At 32.1% G+C, this 24,772-nt stretch overlaps 1 protein-coding gene across 1 annotated transcript; it reads right to left on the bottom strand.

Annotated features, from left to right (window-relative positions):
• Positions 1–550: 550 nt before the first annotated feature.
• Positions 551–3,606, bottom strand: LOC107895765 (uncharacterized; the record flags this gene model as incomplete). Its single annotated transcript, XM_041078986.1, has 3 exons — positions 551–993; positions 1,546–1,708; positions 3,232–3,606. Coding segments are annotated over 3 exons (729 nt in total), but the record flags the coding sequence as incomplete, so codon positions are not given.
• Between the last annotated feature and the right edge of the window lie 21,166 nt (positions 3,607–24,772).

Below are 24,772 nucleotides of genomic sequence, written 5' to 3'. Positions count from 1 at the left end.
TTTAATAGCATCCAAAAGATGAATAAAAAAAGGGCTGCCAAGACAAAAAAAAGCATTGTAATAAGCAACCAAAACAATCGTTGAAAATGCTTTAAATTTTTTTAGATAGATAATTATTGTTATTGTTATTAAATTTTAATAAAATTATTATTAAATATATTTTAATAAAATAAAAATAAATAATTTAATCATTTTTTAATGTAATAATTATTAAATACAATTTAATAAAATATTATATAATTTAATAACATTCTTAATAAAATAATTATTATATGAATTAAAAAATCATAATATATAATATTATAAAAATAATATAAAACTTACATTATTATTTTTAAATTGCAATACATATTTAATGTGCTAAAATATCATTAGTGAAACAAATAATTTAATTATTCTACAATAAAAAAAACAAAGTATTAAAAGTAATAAATAGCTTGTGATTAAAAAAATTTAGACACTAAAATAGAATTAATTATATAATTTAAATGTTAATTTATGAGTTAAGTAATAATTTTAATCGATACTTTGTTACATATAACAAACAATATAATGTTACACTTCACATTCTCATTTCATTTAAATTGTGACAGAAGGAAAGAGCATCACCATTGTCAATGGAGATTTCCATTATACTTGTAGTTTCTAAAGGTCACTTTCTCAATACAGGAAAATTCTCAGGACATGTATCATTCTTGTGATTTCATGCCAACCTAGCTCCACCAAATCTCCGAACTTGTATCTACAATAGGTATGCTGGAGAAGTACTCACATGCATCTCCGATTATGCACTTATCAGCCATCAAGTTGTATCAGTATTGCCTTCTTGCTGTGCTTTAGAAGAATCTTCCTCTTTCTCCATGATCTGCTGGATAACCTCTTGATATCCTTCTATGAAACTCTTAAGAGCATCTCTATATGCAGAAGCCCTTGTCATGTATAACCTCTGTAAAGCAGGCCTCAAAGTCTCCATCCCTCCTCTTGCAGCAATCACTATTAAATCATTTCCATAGACAACATCAAAACAATGTAAAATTCAACAAGATAAACTATAATACTAGGAAAATAAGAGAGACAAAAGGGTGAGAAGAGAGAAATTTGGCCTAAAAAATTTTAGTTGAAAATTTAATATTTCCTCAACAACTGAACTTTGGCCTGGTGAAGAAGGGATTCACCAAAAATATGCCAATAGAAGTGTAAAATATAAGACTTGAACACAGGTGCCAACAACAAAATAAAACAAAATGCAGTCACAGATGACTCTGAGCAGCCAGGGGAAAAAGAAATCAAAGAATAAATTCCAAGCTACCTCTAGAAAAGTTCTACTAAAAAGGGAAATTTAAATGAAAACCTAACTGAACTCAAGCATTACGGGACTTTGTTCCTTGACCTCCATAAGATGTCTCAAGCACGAATCTAACGGTTTATTGCACATATAATATGCCATATATTTTGCAAGTCATGCTATATACTTCTTGATTCATTACAGACAACTTATACATTTGAACATTTCAAGATAAGAAACCACAAAGTAAAGTTCCTCACCAATATCCTCCAAGGTCGAAGGTTCTATCTCTGTACTCTTACTCTTATCTCCATTGGATTTACCTTTAATCCCATCATCCTTCTTAGAATCGTTTGGTCTAAGATCAGGACCAATATCCCTTACCCAACTTGCAGTATAAAGCTTAGAGGCCTCCTTCAAGACCTAAAGAAAGATGACAGGTTTTTTACTAATTATATACTAAAAATAAATGTCTCTTATTCCCTAATGCATAGGCAAATAATAGGCTCTTGAGCATTATTTGACATCAAGTGGTTAAGTTAACCATCAAGTAAGAAGAACAGTACATAAAAGTCATTTGATCATTTCAATACCCCAATGATCTATAGTACTAAATTAAAATATACAGATTTCACTTTCTCCGCACAATATTTTTTCTAAGTCGATTTTAAGGTACACCTATTAAGAAAGGTTGAATCCTCCAATACATCATGGAGAAGAGGTAGACATTTTACATTGATAGTGATTAATGTAAAAGAAAAATGAGCATATATGATAAATCCTGCTCTAACAAATAAAGCATGAAATAGAATTCCAGTATATCAAAAATCATGGGTAGAGTAGACTACATCGTTTGCAATTCATACCACAACCATTGACACCCAAAATATGCATCAAAAGAAACAGAAGAAAAGCTTCTTACAGTCAGCATAGGCCAAAATGTTGCCTTCAGTTCTTTATAGATATTAGCCGAGGATTCAAAACGCAAGAACCCCAAAACTACATAATATATACTGTTCTAGATTGCAGCCCAAACTGTTTGATCAAAGATAACTTTTGCTGGAACCACCCACCAGTCATCGAAAGGAAACTGGAACTCAAAGTGTTTCAGTGCTCCATGGAAAAAAAATGACTCAAAGCAGCAAAACATATAAACTATGAACCACAAGTATTACCTCTCAAAACTGGTAATAATAATGAGAAAGGGATCCATGAAGAGTAAATCCAACAAGGCCCGATCTGAAGGCTTTCCTTCATAACACTACATACAGGCTATACAATATGAGCTGAATGCAATATATGTTTACGTTTAAAGGATTAATAGAGAGAAACTACTTGTGCAATCTAATTTCCTATTGAATAGACTATCCCCCTTATTGCCATTTTGGCTATCACTGGTTTGGCTTTAAGAGCTTGTTCGTATGCAATCCAATTATGTTCTGGAACATATTGGAGTACCTCATAAAGTGTCCATCCCTGTTAATCATTCATAAGAATCAAATAAATACTGAGATAGGAAAAAAAAACAATATTGTAGCATTTAGATTTCACTTCATTTTATTTTGAGGACTCCAGCTTTCACTTGGTTTTTGAAAGCTAATCTGCATAAACCTCAAATTTCCAAGAAAGCACAAATCATAAATAAAGACCCCCTTTTTCTTTTACAAGCAATGTTTCAGATTTCATGGTTAGTTTAGAAAGTTATAAACACCTCAACAGTTTTCAAGATTAAAATCATAAAATGACGAACGAAAGAGATTAACCAACTCTAGCACAGAGAGAAGTGAAACCAAGGAAAACTACTACCAAGCAAAAATACCCTTCTCAAAACAAGAGCATACCAAAAAAAAGCTCTTTTGAAACGAATCATTATTCAACTCTAAGTAAAACAGGAAATAGAATTAAAATGCAAAAAAAAAAATTGAAAAACCTAGGAGATAACTTACATGCCAATAATCATGATCAATTATAAGTAACTTGGATACAACAAACGTGTCAAATCCAAGAACGATAGAGGCATTGATTGCTCTACTACTCAACTTCTCGACATCATCATGGCCATCACCATCATCACCGTGACCACCTCCAACCTCTGAAGAAGAAGCCTTCAAAGTTTTGGAGCCATTTGGGAACAAAAGCTTCTTAGGTTCATGGGAATGACTGTTCTTCTTTGAAGCCAATTCTTTGTCCTCTATGACTGATTGAATGACCCAATCTGCGCTTCTTGGTACCTTTCTTTGGAGCCCAGAAATTAATAAGCAAACAAAACTTTGCGGAAGAGAAATTGGAAAAGAAAAGTACCAAGAAGCGCTCGTGCCAAGTCAATTTGCTGCCCTGTAGTTGAAACTGCAGAAAGGAGATAGATGATGAAACAATGAAAGAAGATGATGTGAAGGAAGAAGAAGCAAAAATGTTTACCTGACCTTGGATGAAGGGGAGGAATGCCGGAGTCGAAGGGTATGTGAAATGGCTGCTGATTGAGAGTGTTTTTGACGTGAAATTTTGGTAAGGGTAGAATAGGTTTCTTCAAGCAACGAATAGGTAAACGGTGAAGAAGGCACGGAATAGAAATCCCCAAAAATCTCTGTTTAAGTCCGGAATGGAATCCACCCGTAATAAGGTATTACGTTGAACCAAATGCCAGTTTAAGTTGGCCTGAAGAATAGGTTAGTAATAGGCATGTAATGGTTTAGCTATTACCTTCAACCAATCATGCTCTAATTCTTTTTATTTTAAATATATTTTTTAATATTATTATTTTTTTACATCAATTTTATTTTAAAATTTTTATTTTATTCATTACATCAATAATTTTAATTTAATGTAGGAAAAACACAAAAAATAATTATATCTAAATTCTAAACTCTAAAACCTAATATTATAATTAAACTTAATTATTTTAATCGATAATATTAGTACATATCCCGTACATAGGGACTACGTACCCATAATCGCGTTAATAAGGAACGCAACGATCTAAGGGTTTTTTCCCGCTTAAAGAGCTAACTATCTAAAGGCCTAGGTAAAGGTCTAGAGCCAGAGTAGGCAAGAGCAGTCCTTCAAGTGGAAGAAAGCTTTATCCATTTTGAGTTGCCCTCCAGTCATTGTGCTGAGTTCTAAGTGCTTCAATTCGATATCCACTGGAGTAGCTACTAATTGTGATGAAGGAGGATAGGGATGTTCACACTATAGCTCAAGAAATTGTGTTGTAAACTTTCCTATTCGATTTTTCGCTTTCTCGCCAATTCTTTTATACACAAATTGCCATTAATGCTAATAGCGTGATATTAATTCTAGACCTGTGATATTATTTGATATATTAAATTAAAGCTGCACATGTGGATATAAAGTTGCCTAAATGAATAGAATTTTAAATATTAAATATTCAATACGTTATTAATGTCATTGAATTAAACGAATTCAAATGAATTTATATTAATTCACCTTTATTTTAAATAATAATTTTTAAATTTATATATTTATCATAATAAAAAATTATAATTTTAAAAATTAAATATTTATATTAGTTTGTTTTTATTATCTAAATATTAGTATTGTTAAAATGCTATAAAATTTAATTGATAAATGCAACAAAATCTGTGATTTATTAAAAATTTACCTCAGCTGTATAAATATTATTTTAATAAATTATTAGGTTTTTAGTAAAAATAATTTATTGGTTTTTAGTAAAAATTTTCTTTTATAAAATGTTCATTTTGCAACATGTTAATATTCTTTTCATCAAGTCAAAAGAGTTTAGAAAAAATATTAATTACCATTATAAATCATTTCAAGTCTTTGTAAACATATGTGGACAATGCTAATTTGTAAAATAGGTGTTTGAAGCTTGTCGACTAAAACAAGGTCATTTAGGTTAAAGAATTTGAGAATAAATTAGAATTCTAAACAATTTAAATAAAAATATTCAAAATAGTATAAAAATATTTTGAAGGCTCAAAAATTATTTTAAAACTATTTAGAATTTTTTTGTGGGTGATCGAAAATGTTCAGGGTTGAAAACAAGACCTTGGAAGCCAAAATGGATCAAAATGGTGCAGTGTTGATACAAGGCTAAGTGGTTGTGAAGTTGAAGCAGGGGACGTCGCGATATAACTCCCTGACTTAAGAAGTCATGATGTTGGGGAATTCGTGGTTGCGACGTTTGAAGGCAAATTCATGACATGGTGACACCAAAGTTGCGACAGGATTCACTAAAACTTGGTGACACTTCAAAACACCCCCACACATCACCATATTGTATCAATAAGTTCCAAATCGATTTTATCACATTTAAATTACCTTTAAATTCATTTTCATCTCCAAATACATACACCGCATTTTCAAAAATCAAGCTAAAACTTATCATTCATTGAAGTAAAACCAAGTCATAAACATGATCAAATCATTTGATAACTTAAAACTTGACATGGCCTTTCAAGGAGGTTACAAACAATGCTTGATTTTACAAATCTAATTACTTATAGATACTTATGACAGTTTAAGTCTTTATGTACATGTCAAAATACAAGTAACAATTACAACCTCAAAATCTCGGATGGTGATGCGATGCTCCCAAACCAAAATTACAAGCTTCTCGACAAGTACAACCTATGCATTTAAACAACTAATGCGTGAGCTCAATGAACTCAATATACACACAAAGATAAACCTACTTATCCTATCTTGTTATTAATGTTGAGCAATTTAAAAGTATTCAATTCAAATGACATCTTAATGATGCCAACGAAATTAACTCTTATAATCAAATTACAAGGACTTAACTTACAAATAATTGATTTATTAGTGATCACATTTGGAAGTTAAAATACATGACTCTTAAATGAGTACTCACGAAATATTTAAACTAACACATATCAGCCCTTAGCCTATCCCTATTTTTTTTTAAGTCAAGTATTATATAACATTAGCAACGGAATTATGAATTTAAATTTAAATTTTTATTTTTTATTTTTATGGCACATATACAATATGTATTCATCAATGTCATTAACACATACATGTATGCATATCACATAAGGGTACTTTAAATCTTTTCACATACTTATGATGAAATTCATATTAATAAAAGCCTTATGAGTATAGTCATTTTTCGCATGTAGACACTTTTGAAAGTTAAAACCGTTTAAAAAAAATATTTTAACATTGTCAATATTTTGAAAATATTTTAAATTAATATGTTTAAAATTTTAAATTAAATTATTTTGAAGAATGTTTTGTACATTACAATTTTTAACAGAATTTAAAAAATATATAAATTTTAACAAACATATTTAAACCAACTTTAAAACTTTTTTGAAATTATTAGAAATTTTACTTAAATTAGTTTAAATTTAAAATTCTATATACAATGTATTTAAAATATTATACAAATAATTATATTTGGAATAAAATTTAAGCAGTGTTATAAAATAATTAAATAAAAGAACACTTAAAGTAAATAGAGAATTTTCCGTCTCCTCTTTTCATTTATAAAAGAGCTATATATAAGCCATTGACATTCAATGCAACATAAATGAATGAAACTTATTTAACAGCTTCATTAACATGTACATTAAGCATCTTTAATAATGAATGAGGGGGTTTAACTCATTACTTTCATAAATGTTTAAAGATTATAGATATCCATGTAATGTATTTACAACGCTCCCCCTTGGATGTCTTTTAAATAAAAATGCTCTTCATTAAAACCTTTATTAGGAAAAACCCTATGAGATAAAAACTTAATGAATGAAAAAGACTACACAATCTCCTATTACAAGTTGCCTCGTTAAAAACCTTTACCAGGAAAATCCAGTGGGACAAAACCTTGGTTAAAGGAAAAGAGTTCAACGTGTTATAGACTCCCCCTAATGGCAATATCACATTATGTCTTTGAGTCGACGCATTCCAATCTTGTTTCATAGTCTTTCAAATGTTGAAGTTGGCAATGCCTTTATAAAAAGATCTGCTAAATTATCACTAGAACAAATTTGTTGAACTTTTATGTCACTTCTCAAGATTATGAGTAGAGAATAATTTTGGTGAAATATGTTTCGTTCTGTCACCTTTGATATAACCACCCTTTAATTGAGCTATACATGCTGCATTATTTTCGTATAAGATAGTTGGCATATTTTCCTGTAAAGGAAAATTACATATCTTCTGGATATGTTGGGTTAATAACCTTAGCCAAACATACTCTCGGCTTGCCTCATGCATTGCAATTATTTCAACATGATTTGAAGAGGCAGCAGCTAATGTCTGCTTTGTCGAACGCCATGATATGACAGTACCTCTACATGTAAATAAATATCCCATTTGAGATCGACCTTTATGTGGATCCAATAAATATCCAACATCAGCATAACCAACTAATAGGGATTTTGAATCATTTGAATAAAATAACCTCATATCAATAGTCCCTTTGAGATATCTAAATACTTGTTTAATTACATTCCAATGTTTATGTGTTGGAGAAGAACTAAATATTGCTAACAAGTTTACAACAAAAGCTATATCAGGTCTTGTGTTGTTTGCAAGATACATCAATGCTCCTATGACTCTTAGATATGGTACTTCAAGACCAAGAAACTCTTCATCATTCTCGCAAGGACGAAATTGATCTTTATTCACGTCTAATAATTGTATAACTATCGGGGTACTTAATAGATGTGTTTTATCCATATAAAATTTCTTTAAGATCTTTTTCGTATAAGTTGACTGATGACATGAATTTCATCTTTTAAATGCTCGATTTGCAGGCAAAGACAAAACTTTGTTTTTCCAAGATCTTTCATCTCAAATTCTTTCTTTAAATAAATCAAGAGTTCTAATAATATTTTGATCATCAACATAAATAGCAATTATCACAAAGTTTGATCCATACCTTTTTATAAAAACACATGGGTAGATTGGATCATTTTTATAACCTTCTTTTAACAAATATTCACTAAGACGATTGTACCACATACGTCCAATCCATATAAAATTTTCTTTAATCTGATTGAGCCATTTTTCTGGAAAACTTTATATCTTTCAGGGATTTTAAATCCTTCTTGGATTTTCATATAAATTTCACTATTAAGTGTACCATACAAATAGGCTGTAACAACATCCATTAGACGCATGTCAAATTTTTTACGTACTGCTAGACTAATAAAGTATCTAAACGTGATTGCATCCACCACACGAGAATGTCTTTTCATAATCAATGCTGGGCATTTGCGAAAATCCTTGTGCTACAAGTCGTGCTTTATATGTTATGACTTTATTTTTCTCATTTCGTTTTAGCACAAATGTCTATTTATATCGTACCATCTTTACATATTTAGGTGTTTGGACTATAGGTCCAAAAACCTCACGTTTAGAAAGTGAATTTAATTCTGCTTGAATTACATCTTTTTATTTTGGCCAATTTTTTCTATTTCTACATTCCTTAATAGATTTAGGCTCAGGATCCTCATTTTCTTTTGCTATTTCAATAGCAACATTATAAGCAAAATTATTGTCGACAACTATATTTTTTCGGTTCTATTTTTTACTTGAAGTAACATAACTTATTGAGATTTCTTCGTTATCACCATTTTCAGGTACCTGAACCTCTTCTAGGTTTTTTGATTAGTTATATCTTTGGCCTCTTATGGGGCACTTGCCTCCACAATATTACCATCTTGAATAATTTCTCTTTTCCTTTTACAAGGATTTTTGTCTTTGGAACCGATTGGCCTTCCACACTTTAGGCGTGGATTACTTTCTTTTGCATTAATAATTTGCCCTATTGGGATATCAATTCAGATTGGAGCATTTTCGGCTGGTATGTGAGATTTTGTAATTCTCTTTAGGTCAGTAAATGAATATGACAGTTGATTGGCGATGTTTTGCAAATGTCTGATTATTTAAACTTCTTGTTCACATTGACTTGTACGAGGATCTAATTGAGATAATGATGTTCCATTCCATGAATTTATTTTACCAGTTGTATTTTCTCTCCCCCTAATGTTGGGAATGTTGTTTCATCAAAATGGAAATCAATAAATTGTGCAGTAAATAAATCTTCAATTAATGGTTCAACATATTTAATTATAGAAGAAAATTCATAACCAACATATATTCCCAACCTCTTTTGAGGACCCATCTTTGTGCATTGTGGTGTAGCAATTGGAACTCATACTGCACATCCAAAAATTCTAAGATAGGAAATATTTGGCTCTTGACCAAAAGCCAATTGTAATGGGGAGTACTTATTATAACTTGTTGGCCTTAAGCGCACAAGTGTTGCTGAATGAAAAATAGCATATCCCCAAGCTATAACAAGGATTTTTGTTCTCATAAGTAATGGCCGAGCTATTAGTTGGAGGTGTTTAATAAACGATTTAGCTAAACCGTTTTGTGTGTGAACATGAGCTACAGGATGTTCAACTTTTATCCCAATTGACATACAATAATCATTAAAAGCTTGGGATATAAATCACCAGCATTATCAAGATGAATAGTTTTGATTGCATAATTTAGAAATTGTGCTCTTAATAGAATTATTTGAGCAAGTAGTCTCGCAAACGCCAGGTTGCGAGTCGATAAAAAACACACATGTGACCACCTACTAGATGCATCTATTAATAGCATAAAACATTTGAATGGTCCACATGGTGGATGAATGAGCCAACATATATCACATTGAATATATTCAAGAAATGTAACGCCCCATAACTCGACCTAGAAGTTTAGACCGAATCTCGGAGGTCACATTGATCACCAATGTGATCGTAGGTAAAATTTTAGTTTAACCAGCTAGAAAACAAATGGTATTTAAGTTACGCAAAACTCTCATTTGTAAAATCTCAATATTACAAAAATTTTAGTCCAAATGATACATATGTGCGTAAAACCCAAAATTCATAACACAATATTCAAAATAAAATTTACAATTCAAACTGTTTATTTATAAATGCAGAATTTATGAAAATACTTTTAAAGTTAATTCTAAAATGTGGCTGTCGGAGACCTCCGATGTGCCGGATCCAGCAACAACATACGAAAGCACATGAAAAAGAAAAACTAAGGGGGTGAGCTACTCAAGCTCAGTGTGAGTTCGAATCGATTAACATCAGGTTTACAGAAGAGAATTCTAGATAGCAGTTCAATAGCAAAACAAACTTACAGAGATATACAGAAACAGAAGGTAAATTCGGGATCAACGTCCCAACAGAACGTAACAAATAAGCACACCTCATCATAGACAGAAACTCAACCAATAACCCGTCAATGGGACGGTACCAAAACACTTATCATTACAAACATAGTGTTCCAAAACGTCATTATGCTAACACCTCAATACACGCAAAATCAGTCACACATATTGAGTCAACTAGACAGAATACCGACAAATGAACTTACACCCAGTCACTTAACCATATGCGCATGAATGCAGTCAAGTAGAAAAAAAACCCAACCATCCAGCCAAAACACCTCTCCATCCTCCGATCACACCCCAAAAGAGCTATTTAAGCTCATCCAACTAAACACACTACATAGGACCTCGAAAGACCCATAAAACCCTACACACCATGTATGTGGACTAAGCCACTCAGATAATAATACGAATCAAGGCTTACGTATATGCAGTACAGTGCATTACGGTAAACCGTTGTACCAATAAATTACAGTTAAACTGCCAGATTAGAAAGAGTCTTCCTTCTCTTCACAACCCAACCCAAAAAGACTAATGCAAATACAAAATGCACACCATTTGAAGTCAACCTTACAGAAACAGAATATGAAATCAGAAATGCACACATTCAAATGCCCAAAATTAGAATAAAAATAACATAACATCAATTAACACTCAAACGAATCGCTTAATTAGCACTATGATCGTGAATAATGCACAAATTTAGGCCGAAACAAAGTCCCGACAACCCTTACTAAGACCTAGCCAAGGGTCGAAACACATATAATCATAATCAGAACAAAAACAGACACAGCACAAAATTGGCGAAATAGGGCCACACGGCTGTGTAGAAAATGCCCAGGCCGTGTGAGGGTCTACACGCTCATGTGAAGGCCACACATACCCGTGTGAATAGCCCGCGTAACTAATTGTTCAAAAGCACTAAAAATTAAGAGTAGAGGAGGCACGACAGTGTGGGGATCTCAAACGCCCGTGTGGGGACACATGTCTGTGTCGCCAGGCCGTGTGGTATCAAAATCATCGAAAACCCTAAATTCCCAATTGTACGCGGTTGTTTGGATTGCTCGTGTGTGGTACACACCCGTGTGGTCATGAAACCACTCGAAATAGCCCTCAAAACATGAAATCGACGTCAAAATATCCTTAACCTCTAATAGTGCAGAAACATACCCTAACTAGTCAAATTTTATGCAATTTAACAGCGAACAACATTACAATTACGCAAGTACCGGAACACCCGAAATTACCAAATTTCACAAAATTGATTCAATAATTCACGATTAAATTAAAAATTTATGAAACTCTCATCTGAATTCGCGATTAAAACACCCAAAAATGATCGACGCCTCAAATCTACCAATTTCGAAAACTCCTATTGACGAAATTGTAAAACACAGTAAAAGAAATAGAGTAGAAGCAAAAGAGCCGAACTTCAATCGAGATGAAAACAAACCACTGAAATGAAGCAGTAGAAAAAAAAAGATTAAAAGAAAAAGAAAAAAATGTGAAGAAGAAGAGAAGAATGTGATAAGAGATTTTTTAGAAACAATCTTTTTTTTCAATGATAAAAATACCATAAAATAAATAACATATATATATAACATAAAAAAAACTCAAATAAAATTAATTCCTCAAACACACAAGAGGATTTGAACCCAGAACCCTAGAGGCAAACTAACACACAACCAACCACTAGACTGGCAGACCCATTTTGACATAAAACATAGCAACAAACCCAATCGTCCAATCTAGCTATTGACCCTACCTACCAATCTCAAAAATTTCAACCCCAAATTTCAGGGTGTTACAAGAAGTGAGGGAGATTCAATCCCAACTTTAGCTGGTGATGGTCTAATAATCAATTTTCCTTGAGAACAAGCAACATAAGATAAATCCTTAAATTCAAGAATCTTTTGGTTCTTTAATGGGTGTCCAATTGAATTCTCGATGATTCTTCGCATCATAATAGATCCGGAATAGCCTAATCGGTCATGCCAAATAGTAAAAGTAAGTGGTTCTACTAACTTCTAGTTTGTAGTAATATGTGACTCAATTGTACTAATATATGTATAATATAAACTTGATGAAAAAGTAGGTAGCCTTTCCAAAACATATTTCTTTCCACATTCAACATTTGCAATATATAGATATTCAAATTTTTTCTCATTCATAGTCTCTATGACATCCATTAAGACGAATATATTTAAAACTCAATAAATTTTTTTAAGACTTAGTGGAATATAAAGCATCATCAATGACAAATTTTGTACCTTTAGGTAATAATATAATAGCTCTTCCAGAGCCTTCAATAAGTTTTGAACTACCCGATATTATATTAACATAGGCATACTCATTGTCAAATGAGAAAAAATATTTTTTTTATCTTTGAGTATCGTATGTGTTGTAGCACTATCTACAAGACACATGTCTCAATTGATTTTAGGTCCATCGAAAATTTGTTGAATATTCATATTCTTCATAAAAAAGAAAATATAATATGAGAAACATTGCAAATATTTATTAAATATATAAATTATTCTTTATGCAAGAAAATAAAACATACTTAAAACAACATCAAAATGTCAAGATAACATCTATTTTTCTAATGATTCTCAAAGAAATTTGTCACATCTAGGTGAGCTATATTACTAAGGTCATTAAATTTATCAACCTCATAGGGATGGTCAATTTTAGTATTATAGTGAATATCTTTATTTTTTGCCTTCATTTCATCATTTTGGGATATAAAATTTGTCTCCATATGCTTTTCCTTCTTTTTAATGGATGCTTGATAAAGTTTTACTAAATGCTTAGACGTACGACAAGTACGTGACTAATGCCCCTTTATACCACATCGGTAGCATATATCCTCAATAATCTTTGAAGGATAATTTTGATCACTTCTTTCCTATCTTTCATTGTTATTCTTTTTCTGGTGGTTATAAGTATCATTGTTATGACCACCATGATAACGATTACTAATACATCCTCGACCACGTCCCTCACTACGTCCACGACCACGGCCGCGACTTCTATATTTTCTATTTTCATAATTATTGTGTACAGCTACAGTCACTTCAAGGAATGGTGCAAAACCAGTGGGACGAATTCCATGATTTTCATCATTAGCTCATTATTTTGTTCAGCCACCAAAAGGCATGAAATCAATTCAGAATACCTTTTAAAACTTTTTCCATGGTATTGCTGCTACAGGAGCATATTAGTAGCATGAATGATTGAAAATGTTTTCTCTAACAAGTCCTCATCAGTTATGCTTTCTCCACATAATTTTAGTTGAGAACTAATTTTGAAAAGTTCTAAATTGTATTCACTTATAGTATTAAAATCTTGCAACCGTAAGTGCATCCAATCATAACAAGCTTTAAGGAGTATCACCTTTTTCTGATGGTCAAATCGTTCTTTCAAATTTTTTCACAACTCAATAGGGTCTTTCACAGTGAGATATTCCACTTTTAATCCTTCATGTAGATGATGACGGATGAAAATCATTGCTTTTGCCTTGTCTTGATTAGATGCTTCTTTATTTCCTAGACCTTTAGCATCTAGGTGAATTTCTTCATCTAACAGCCATGACAAATAATTCTTGCTTGAGATGTCTAAGGCCGCAAATTCAAGTTTGACAACATTTAACATTATAATCACTTGAACCAAAATAAAAAATATATATTAGTAAAATAATAAGCATTCTCAATCGTAAAATAATTCAATTATATATACCAAATTTGCTAAATAATAATATTCTGTCAAATATTGGCATAAAGAGGAATAGTCATAATAAGAACTTAACACAAATAACATTAACTGAAATTTCTTTTAATAAAAAAAAGCATGTATATATAATTATCATTATTGGATTTGAGTTGTAAAAATAAATGTACAAATGTTACCCAAAGCAAATATTTCATCTAGAAAAAAAATAAAATAATTATGAAAATATGTATACCGTATATAGTTTAACGGGAGTTATATGGGAAAATTATATAAAGTCAAAATGACGTGAACTTCACTATGAACTCATAGAAGCTTGTGCTAATAACGTGTTATAAAATAATTAAATAAAAAAACAATTAAAGTAAATAGAGAATTTTCTCGTCTCCTCTTTTCGTTTATAAAAGAGCTATATATAAGCCATTGACATTTAATGCAACATAAATGAATGAAACTTATTTAACAGCTTCATTAACACGAACATTAACCATCTTTAATAATGAATGGGGGAGGTTTTAACTCATTACTTTCATAAATGTTTAAAGGTTGTAGGCATCCATTTAATGTATTTACAACAAATAGTTTATATATTATTTATATAAAAATTAATTAATATCTATTTAAAACATCATTATAAAAAATTATAAAATGATTAAATATTATTTTGAGTTATACATATAATCAGCCCTTATATCGCATTGGTATCTAAACTAGTTAAAGGTGCAAATTTAAAAACAATAATTTAATCTGAATGCAATAAAAAAATAAAAAATTTTATTAGATGATGAATAAAATTATTTTTTTTAAAATTTAACTAGAAAAATTTTTAAATTTAACTAGGAAAATATAAAAAAAACTATCTCACTGTGAAAAAAAAAGTGAACACTTAAAAAAAACACTGCAATTGAATTCAATCATAACCTCTACAATTCAAATTATTTTTCAGTTGATTTGCCTAATTCCCTTTTCCTTCATTAAAAAAAATCATAACCCCAAGTTTATTGATTAAAAAGAAAAAGTAATGGATAGGAAAGTTCACATATTGAAGACAAAGAACTTAGGTTGTTTGGTTGTCCATTGCATACATATTTCAATATGTTTTCATGGTTCAATCAGACCACATGTTTGATGCCAAAATAGAGCTATCAGTGGACCCTACTTTTGCCTCTTCGTATTCTAGGTTTTTGCTTGGTCTTCTTTCTACTTTTTCTCATTACCATTCATCCATCTATCTTTCTCCCCTTTGGATAAATTATGTTATTATTTATGCATAACCAAAAACTCAAATAACTTGAATGAAGACAAAAATAAAGTTCTCAAAAAAATTATTTCATTGATATGACACAAACCTGCCATATCTTTTGTGTTAAGATATAGTCTCTTCATTCATTCAACAACCAAGCATTCTTCAACCTTTCTTTTTTCTATATATAAAGAAACTTTTATTGTTAGATTTTTTTTTCATTTTAAAAAACAAACACTTAAATCTTCAAATTAAAACTTTAATGTCAACTTTCAACTGGGATTCCAATTTTATTTATTTATTTTTGTTGTTAATATGTAATTTTTTTACTGTGAGTATTAGTTTGATTGGCATAAGAATTGTTCTAGTGTAGTAGTATATGAGTTCGAATGTCTTAAAATGCATTTATCCTCCTATTTAAAGGCTGAAAAAAGGTTAGACATTATATAATAATTTTTTTTCCAAATTTTAAAAAATATAAAGAGTATGTAGATGATAATGCATCAATAAATATTTGAATCAAAAGTATGCATGTATATACATGAAAATTATCCAATGCACTGTTGATGGAATTTTTAAATTCTATCATCAAAATTTTAAAGATATAATTACTTTTTTAAAAAATAATAGAAAAATATATAATAGTATTTCAATCTTGCTTATTAAAATTAAAATTTCATTTCACAATATACAATATATTAATCCATATATATTCAACATTTTGCTACCCACGACTACGCTCTCATTCTTTGTGTTTTTTGCTTGTGACTTTGTCGACCACGGGACATACAATTTTGAAAACTTATGGTGTGTTTTTTTTCAAACAAAAGTAATGACCTGATCTTAGGGATTTTTTTTGACAAATAGTATGAGGGATTGTTAGACTTTTCTTTTTAGGTATTGTTGTCGACCTATTGATTTTATTTTCATTTTGATTGAAGAAACACTTGAAGGACATATTTGGTAATCATATATGTTATACACTTTTACTCCTTTATCTCACTCAAGTAAAATTCTTATAGAGTAAGTATCTATCTTGTCAAGGCTTGTTGTCCTATCAAGAGTAATAATCACATCACACTTTGTACGCCACTTATAGGGCTCACCAACTTATTATCATGTTATAACAATTCGATTTTCAAGTGCATGAAAAATGACATTTCAGAATTCTATTTTTGTAAATCAAGTCTGTAAATATTAATATTTAATATTTTTAGACTATTATAAAAATATATTAAAATTTGGTCCAATAATTTTGTTGAATTAATAGTTAATTAAGGTTCAGGGTCTAAATTATAAAAGTTTATCGCTATAGATTTTTAATTTATTAAAGGACCAATTGAACTATTTGACCATTTTAAATAGTCAACCAGTGGTCGATGATGATGGAATCCACTAACTTATGTTAATTTGGCTTAAGGTTAAGTTAATTAAGTTTAAGTATAGTATAAAAGCTAAAAATTAAAGAAATAAAAGAAACATTTCATATTTATCTTCTTCTCCACCGGTTGTAAAAGAAAGAATTAGGGTCTGAGATTCAAAAACTTTCAAAAACAAATTTGTGAGTTCAATTAAGTCCTTTTCTTGTAATTTTTATGTTTTTAGATTGTGGAGCTTGATTTAGCTAGCCCATACACCAAATTATAAAATTGTTAAAGTTTTGAAAGTTGTCATTGATGATTTATTGAAGAAATTTTTGTTAAATTGTTAGATTTTAATATTAGATGTGAAAAAGAACTAAATTGTAATGTTTAATTGCTAGTTTTTAGACATCAGGACTAAAGTGTATAATGTAACACCCCAAACCCGGCCTAAACGTTATTGTCGGATTGTGAAGGTTACATCACACGTGAAAACATTATTACTTATTTTTTTAAAAAAACTCATTTTTAACTTAAAGGAAAACAAATCAAATTAAAATTGTCAAAAACTAGACGTTCCGAAAATCACGTGATTACATTGACAAAATCCGCGTTATATTAATTTTATTAAAACAAACCCAATTTGCTTAATTACTTGCGTAGTAAAAACCTAGTAACATATTTCAAAAACCTTGCAACGAAAAATATTTTAGCAATTTGGTCTTATAAAACTATAGTATATTGTTAGTTATGTTGTTTTGATTAGAATACCAATTATAAATAGAACTTTTGCAAAATTAATACCAAAATCAATGTTAAAGTCCAAAATAAAAATTAACAGTCCAAAAGTCCGTCAAGTCCATAAATTAGTCCAAAACATTCTTAAACCAAAATATGCAAACTGAGCTCCAAAGTCGTCATCCAATCCTAAGTTTGAGGGTCACCTGAAACGGAACAAAACAAACGAGTGAGTTAGAAGCTTGGTATGTGACTTGGCCTATATACAGAATTTTCTTACTCATAATATACATATATACAAATGCCAAATCAAAATTTTCAAAACATTTATTTTTTCATATTTCAGGACTTATAGCATATCAAAACAGATCCTACCCCCATCTGCTATATACCATTTTCGTTCAACCAATCACACCAAAATATGGGGATATGCCACTTGTAATTATGCAGCTAAGCTGCCAGATAGAAATTGCGATTTAATAGCCAAAATTTCAATAGAACTGTTAGAATACACTTTCTCCATCATATCAAAACCTACCCTAATGCATATGCATAATCATGATAACATACATACATATCTCATAAGTTGTATGGTATGCATGCCTAACATATATATTTTCCAGAGCATAACATATCATATAACTTATACAAAATGAAACTCAGCATGCTTTTTAAGTTTACCCATCTAAACCATACCGAATCTTACGCCTTTTTAGGGCTACAAAATGCCCACAGACCCTATTTTTTAGTCTTTTAATCGGCCCTTAATCGGGCCTTCAAATTGGCCAAAAAGGGCCCACGTGGCCTGATAAGCTAGTTCGTGTGGTCCACACGATTACTTGTTCAAGTTGTGTAATCACACACAGTCTGACACATAGTCAACCACACGGTCGTATAGTGCACACAATTTGTCACATGACTTGCCACACGATCTTGTGATGCTGGGTAGTTTCGAAAACAACCCTTATTTTATGATTTTTCCGCGATTTAATAAATTTTTTTAGGTTAGTTCACACATTTGGTGAGAATTTTGAGAAAACACACAATCGTACACTTTAAATCTTACATTTAGAACCAAAACACATTGATTACAAATTCAATTTAAATCCCAAAATTATCCTTAAACATACTTCTTTCTTAACGAAAAAAGTCCCCAAAATTCAACATACGAGCACTCACCATGCTATTAACAACAACCTAAGCCGTTAAAAGAACTTAATTCTCTAGAGGTTCGTCTAACGCCATAGGTTCCGCTCCTAAAACAAAAGATCTCACAATTAATAAAACGTTACCACAATAAGAATCCAAATAAATCCCAAAGCTTTTAATAACAAACTATCTTTAATCATGAAATACCATGACCAACAACTAAATAACTAAATAAAAACCTTGAAATACCTACAACCAGTGAAAGAACAAAAATTACCAACGTCACCCTAAAAGATTCGGCAAGAAATTGCCATTAAACAACGAACAAGAAATTGCCCACGAAATTAAGGAACAAACAAAATGGAAAAAGAAGAAAATAACTTTAAAAGATTCGGCAAGAACAAAACCAATTCTAATAACCAATTGAGAGGGCAAAGAAAAGAATGAAAATAATGGAGCAGTGATAGCAAAAAGGAAAAGTTTGGATGGTAGTGGAAAAGTAAAAAACGTGAACAAGGGAGTGGAAATATTGGATGAAAAAGGTAGAGGAGTTTAAGGGATTATCTAATATATTTTTTAAATAAAAAATAAAAAAATAAGATTTTAAGAACCTATCTTATCACTAATATCACAACCAACTATCAAGAGCCCAAATTCCATCAATACTCTGCTACTAAGGACGTTACAATAGGAGTAATAACAAAAATATATCTTACAATCACAGGGATTCGAATACGAGATCTTAAGTAGACATATAAGGTATTCAACCACCACAACAAATGAAATTACTTGACATACTTGAACAATTTAAATCTAAGAAGTTTGGGGTGTTACAACTCTCCACTCCTTAAAGAAATTTCAGCCTTAAAATTTACCTGACTCAAAGATATGAGGATTTGCTTATGATTTGAGTCCTCAGACTCCCAAGTGGCCTCTTGTGAACCATGATTCTGCTACTACACCTTAACTAATAGAATGACCTTTCTCATCAAGACCTTAACTTCACGATCTAGAATCTGTACAAGCTTTTCCTCGAAAGACAAGGCTGACCTTAACTTAATTTTCTCCATTGGCACCACATGAGAAGGATCAAATCGATAACGCCTCAACATGGACATGTAAAAATTGTCATGGATATGAGCAAACTCTAGAGGTAGCTCTAACTGATAGGCAACAGGTCCAACATCCCTCAAAATTTGATACGGACTAATGAACCAAGGGCTTAACTTACCCTTACGATCAAATCTGAGAACATTCTTCCATGGAGATAACCTAAGGAACACACGATGCCCTACCTCTAACTCAATCTCTTTCCCCTTAAGGTCCGTATAAGACTTCTATCTATCACAAGCGACCTTAAGTTGATCTCGAATCAAACAAACATTATCCTTAGTCTCAGCCACTAACTCAAGACCCAAAACCTTCCTCTCACCCAACTCAGTCCAACAAAGCGGAGTGTGACATTTCCGACCATACAAAACACCATAAGGCGCCATTTGAATGCTAGACTAAAAACTATTATCATAAGAGAATTCAGTTAGTAGCAGAAACTCTTCCCAACTACCTCGATAATAAATAACACAACCCTAAAGCATATCCTCCAAAATCTAAACCACTCTCTTAGACTAACCATCAATCTGCGGGTGAAATGCCGTATTGAAATCCAGTTGAGTACCCACAGCCTTATGGAACTTTTTCTAGAAGCAAGAAGTAAACTGATGATCTCGATCTAAAATAATCTGTATTGGAACCCCATTAAGCCTAAAAATCTTGGAGACATATAGCTTTGCCAACTTCCATAAGGAGTAATCGAACTTGACTGGAATGAAGTGAGAAGATTTAGTCAACCAATCCACAATAACCCAAGCAGAGTCCTTCTTAGTATGTGTTAAGGGCAACCTATTAATGAAGTCAATAGTTACCCGTTCCATTTCTATTATGGAACCCTAACAAGTTGAAGCAAATCAGAGGGAAGTTGGTGCTTAACCTTAACTTGTTGACACATTAAACAATGCGACACAAAGTCGGTTACCTCACGTTTCAACCCAGGCCAACAATAAAACTCTCGAAGATCATGGTACATCTTATTACTATTGGAATGCATAGTATAAGAGCTACTATGCGCTTTTGGAAGAATAGATTGCCTTAAATCCACCTCATTAGCATACAAATCCGACCACAAAAGCACAAAATACCACCACTATTAAACCTGAAGTCTGAAGTCTTACCCTCATCAATCTGATGAACCCGACTGATCAGAGACCCATCTAGAATCTACTTACTCTTAATCTCATCCGACAAAATAGACTTAATTAGCAACTCAACTAGAATCCCACCATTATTAAACAAATTTAGGAGAGAAAACATCGCCCTTAACTCGAACATAGAATTATGACCAAGAGTATCGACCACCACATTAACCGTTTTAGGATGATACTTAATTGTACAATCATATTCTTTAAGCAACTCAATTCAATGATGCTTCCTAAGATTCAACTCTTGCTGCATGATGAGATACTTAAGGCTTTGATGATCAGTGTAGATAATGCACCTCTCACCATACATATAATACGTTGGATAATTAACCTCATGCTGTTTAAGTTGTCTAGATGCATACACTACCACCTTACCCTTCTGTATCATAACACAACCCAAACTGGTATGAGACGCATCGCTATAAAAAATAAACTCTTTCTTAGATTCGGGCTGAATCAGAACAGGTGCTTGAGTCAAAATAAATTTGAGCTTCTCAAAGCTTGATTTCTATCAATGAGAACCCATCGATGAATCTCCGATAGTATCCCGAAGCTCTGTTACATTCCTAGGTTGCTTCCAGTCCAGAATAGCCTCTATCTTTCTAGGGTCTACTCGAATACCCTCAACAGAAACCACATACCTCAGAAACATAACCTCACTCAACCAGAATTCACATTTACTCAACTTGACATAGAATTCCTTCTGATGAAGAATCTGAAGAACTACACTAAGATGTTTATTATGCTCACCCTCAATCTTAGAGTATGCCAAAATGTCATCGATAAACACTACGACGAGCTAATATAGGTATGGCTAAAAAACCCAGTTCATGAGATCCATGAATTAGTTCAACTAACGATAATCCACACACATTTGATAAAGATAATCAGTGGTCTCCACAAGGACACATTAGGCCGGATAAACCCTAATTAAGAAGTTTCTGAAGTTGCAACTTTAATTCCTTCAGCTCTTTTGGTGCCATACGGTATGCAACAATGGACATTAGAGCTGTCCCTAGCATAACCTAAATTCTGAACTCAACTTCCCTATCCAGAGGTCATCTCAGTAATTCCTCAGGAAAAACTTTTGGAAAATCCTTAACATTGTGAATTCTTTCCATAGCCAAACTCATCACACTAGTGTCATACATATAAGCCAAATACACATTAAACACATTACGAACTGACTTTTCGGTTACCAGAGCAAAAACTGAATTAAAGAGGTAATCTCGATGCTCGCTAACCATCACAGCCTCTTCTCCATCCCAAACCTTAAAAGATACCATCTTAGATTCACAGTCTAATCCAACCCGTTGCTCTACGAACCAATCCACACCCAGTATCAGATTGAACTCTCGAAAAGGCAACTCTATTAAATCAGTGGGAATACAAACCCTTGATCCTCAAGTGGACACCTTCTAAACATTTTACTAACTCGAACAGAGTATCCTAAAGGACTAATCACAGAAAGCACACAATTAATGTCATCAGCCAAAATCCCCAAATTACCCAATATACTACTAGATATGTATGAATTGATAGAACCACAATCAATTAATACAAAATAAAGAAGTGAATGCATAACAAATGTACCAGTTATCACATCGATTGCACCTTTGTCCTCATGGTGCCTCGTCGTATACACCAAACCTATCTATCTAGCCTCAGCTTGAACTGTACCTCTGCATTATGCTCTCTATCCACGACTACCACCATTTCCACCCTTAATCTAACCACGACCCCTAGTGAGCTACAGAACTACCCTCTAAGGCTACACCTTACCCTAAACTAGAGCCTGTACTAACTCAAACATACAAGGACACTCGTCAATCTTATGCTCGCTAGACCCTCATCTATAGCAGGCCCCAATCCTCTTCTAACACTCACTCGGATAACATCTACTACAAGGCCTATAAATTGGAACCCACTCAACCTAAGAAACGGGCTCCACTTCAACAATTGACTCTAATAACTGAGGTCTCTCAAACCTAGCCCTTTTCATAGGCCACTGAGAAGAACTAGAAGGACCCGAATCCCTCTTACTCTTATTCTAACTTTTTTCTTCTCTCTTTTCTCGCGCTCAGGGCGCTTAATCTCCCAAGTAAGCTTTACCTTATCCACTAAAGTTTCAAAGATGCATTCCCGCAGGGGAGCCACCAAGACTTTAGTGTTATACCTCAATCCCTCCTCAAACCAGGTATTTTTATCATAATTGGTCTCTACCAATCTGTGAGCATAGTAACACCCCTTACCCGTGTCCGACGCCGGGATAGGTACGTGGCATTACCGGACTTAATCGTTCACAAACATGCAAAAACCGGGATATAAATTTTTTTTAATTCAAAACTTTTCATACACATGCATAATGTCCCACACATGGACCTACGAAGCCCTAAAGATGCATTGAAAGTAGTTAGGGACTAAACTAAGAACCTTAGAAAGTTTTGGGAAAACTTAGAAAACTTTTCCATGACATAAGGTCACACGCCCGTGTGGACATAAGGACACGCCGTGTCCTCAGGCCGTGTAACTCTTTGACTATGACGTCAGCGAATAATTTTGACCACATGGCCAAGCCATATGCCCTTGTGCTAAGGCCATGTTCCCTACACGGTTGAGACATACGGTCGTGTTTCGGCCTGTGTAGTCAACACTTAGGCTAGTTTCCAAACCTTTATATTACCCATAAACCCTTACAACCTTATACAAATTAAAACCACAAATCACGACATCATTTTAGCGATTAAACCCTCTTTATTAAGACATATTTATAACATTAACAACATGCTTATTTCGTCATACGAACTTACCTTGAATGCAATTTCGGCTAATTACTCCATTTTAGTCTATAACCTCGTACTTTTCGATTTAAGCTCAAATCTCTATTTTCTTGGTCTAAAATAATGAAATTCACTCATTTAATCATTACATTAATTAAAAAATTCTATAATTCATAATTTGGAAAAATGACTGTTTTGCACTTAAACTTTACAAAAATTACGATTTTACCCTTAGGCTCATAAATCAATTTTTATCAAATTTCCTCCTTTACCAAGCCTAGCTGAATTCTTTTTATAACTATAGAAACTCACAATTTCAATTATTTCACACATTTACAACTTATTTTATAACTTTATAAAATAACCCTTTTTAGGTGTTTTCATGCAAACTTCTTTCACAAAAGTTGTTTATTACACAGCCATGACTCATTTTCTTCCATAAAAATTCAGTAAAAAATATGATTACTCACATGAAAAAACCTTATTCATTCAACCATTTTGCAAAATAGTCCCCTCATTAGCTAGATTATGCTATAAGGGTCTCAAGAGTACAAAAATTATCAAGAAAGGCTATCGAATTTACTTACTTGCAAGGACGAAGAGTGGCTGATATTTTTGAGCTTTCAAACCCCCCTCTTTTCTAGTATTTTCAGTGGGGAAGAAGAAAGATGAAAAGATGATACCTTTTGTCTTATTTTATTTTATTTATAGTCAAAATTAAGTTACCAACTTTATCTAATTTTGACTTTTCTACTTTCTTTGTCTCTATGGCCTGCCAAGCCTTTCTTAAGGGTTTACTTGCTCTTTAAAGACCCCAAATTTTTTTTCTCTAGCTATTTAACATATTTGGCTAGCAAATCACAACTTTTCCCTTTATGCGATTTAGTCCTTTTTCTTAATTAAGCTCATAAACACTAAAATTAATTCACCAATATTTTCATGCACTCATATAATCATGTTATAATACCCAAAATAATATTAAAATAATTTATTGACTTCAGATTTGTGATCCCAAAACCACTATTCTGACTAAGCCCAAAATCGG

The sequence above is a fragment of the Gossypium hirsutum genome, chromosome A10 (assembly GCF_007990345.1).
Source record: "Gossypium hirsutum isolate 1008001.06 chromosome A10, Gossypium_hirsutum_v2.1, whole genome shotgun sequence".
Taxonomy (NCBI): Eukaryota; Viridiplantae; Streptophyta; class Magnoliopsida; order Malvales; family Malvaceae; genus Gossypium; species Gossypium hirsutum.
The sequence above is the reverse complement of the archived record's forward strand: the minus strand, read 5'-3'. Positions and strand labels throughout refer to the sequence as shown.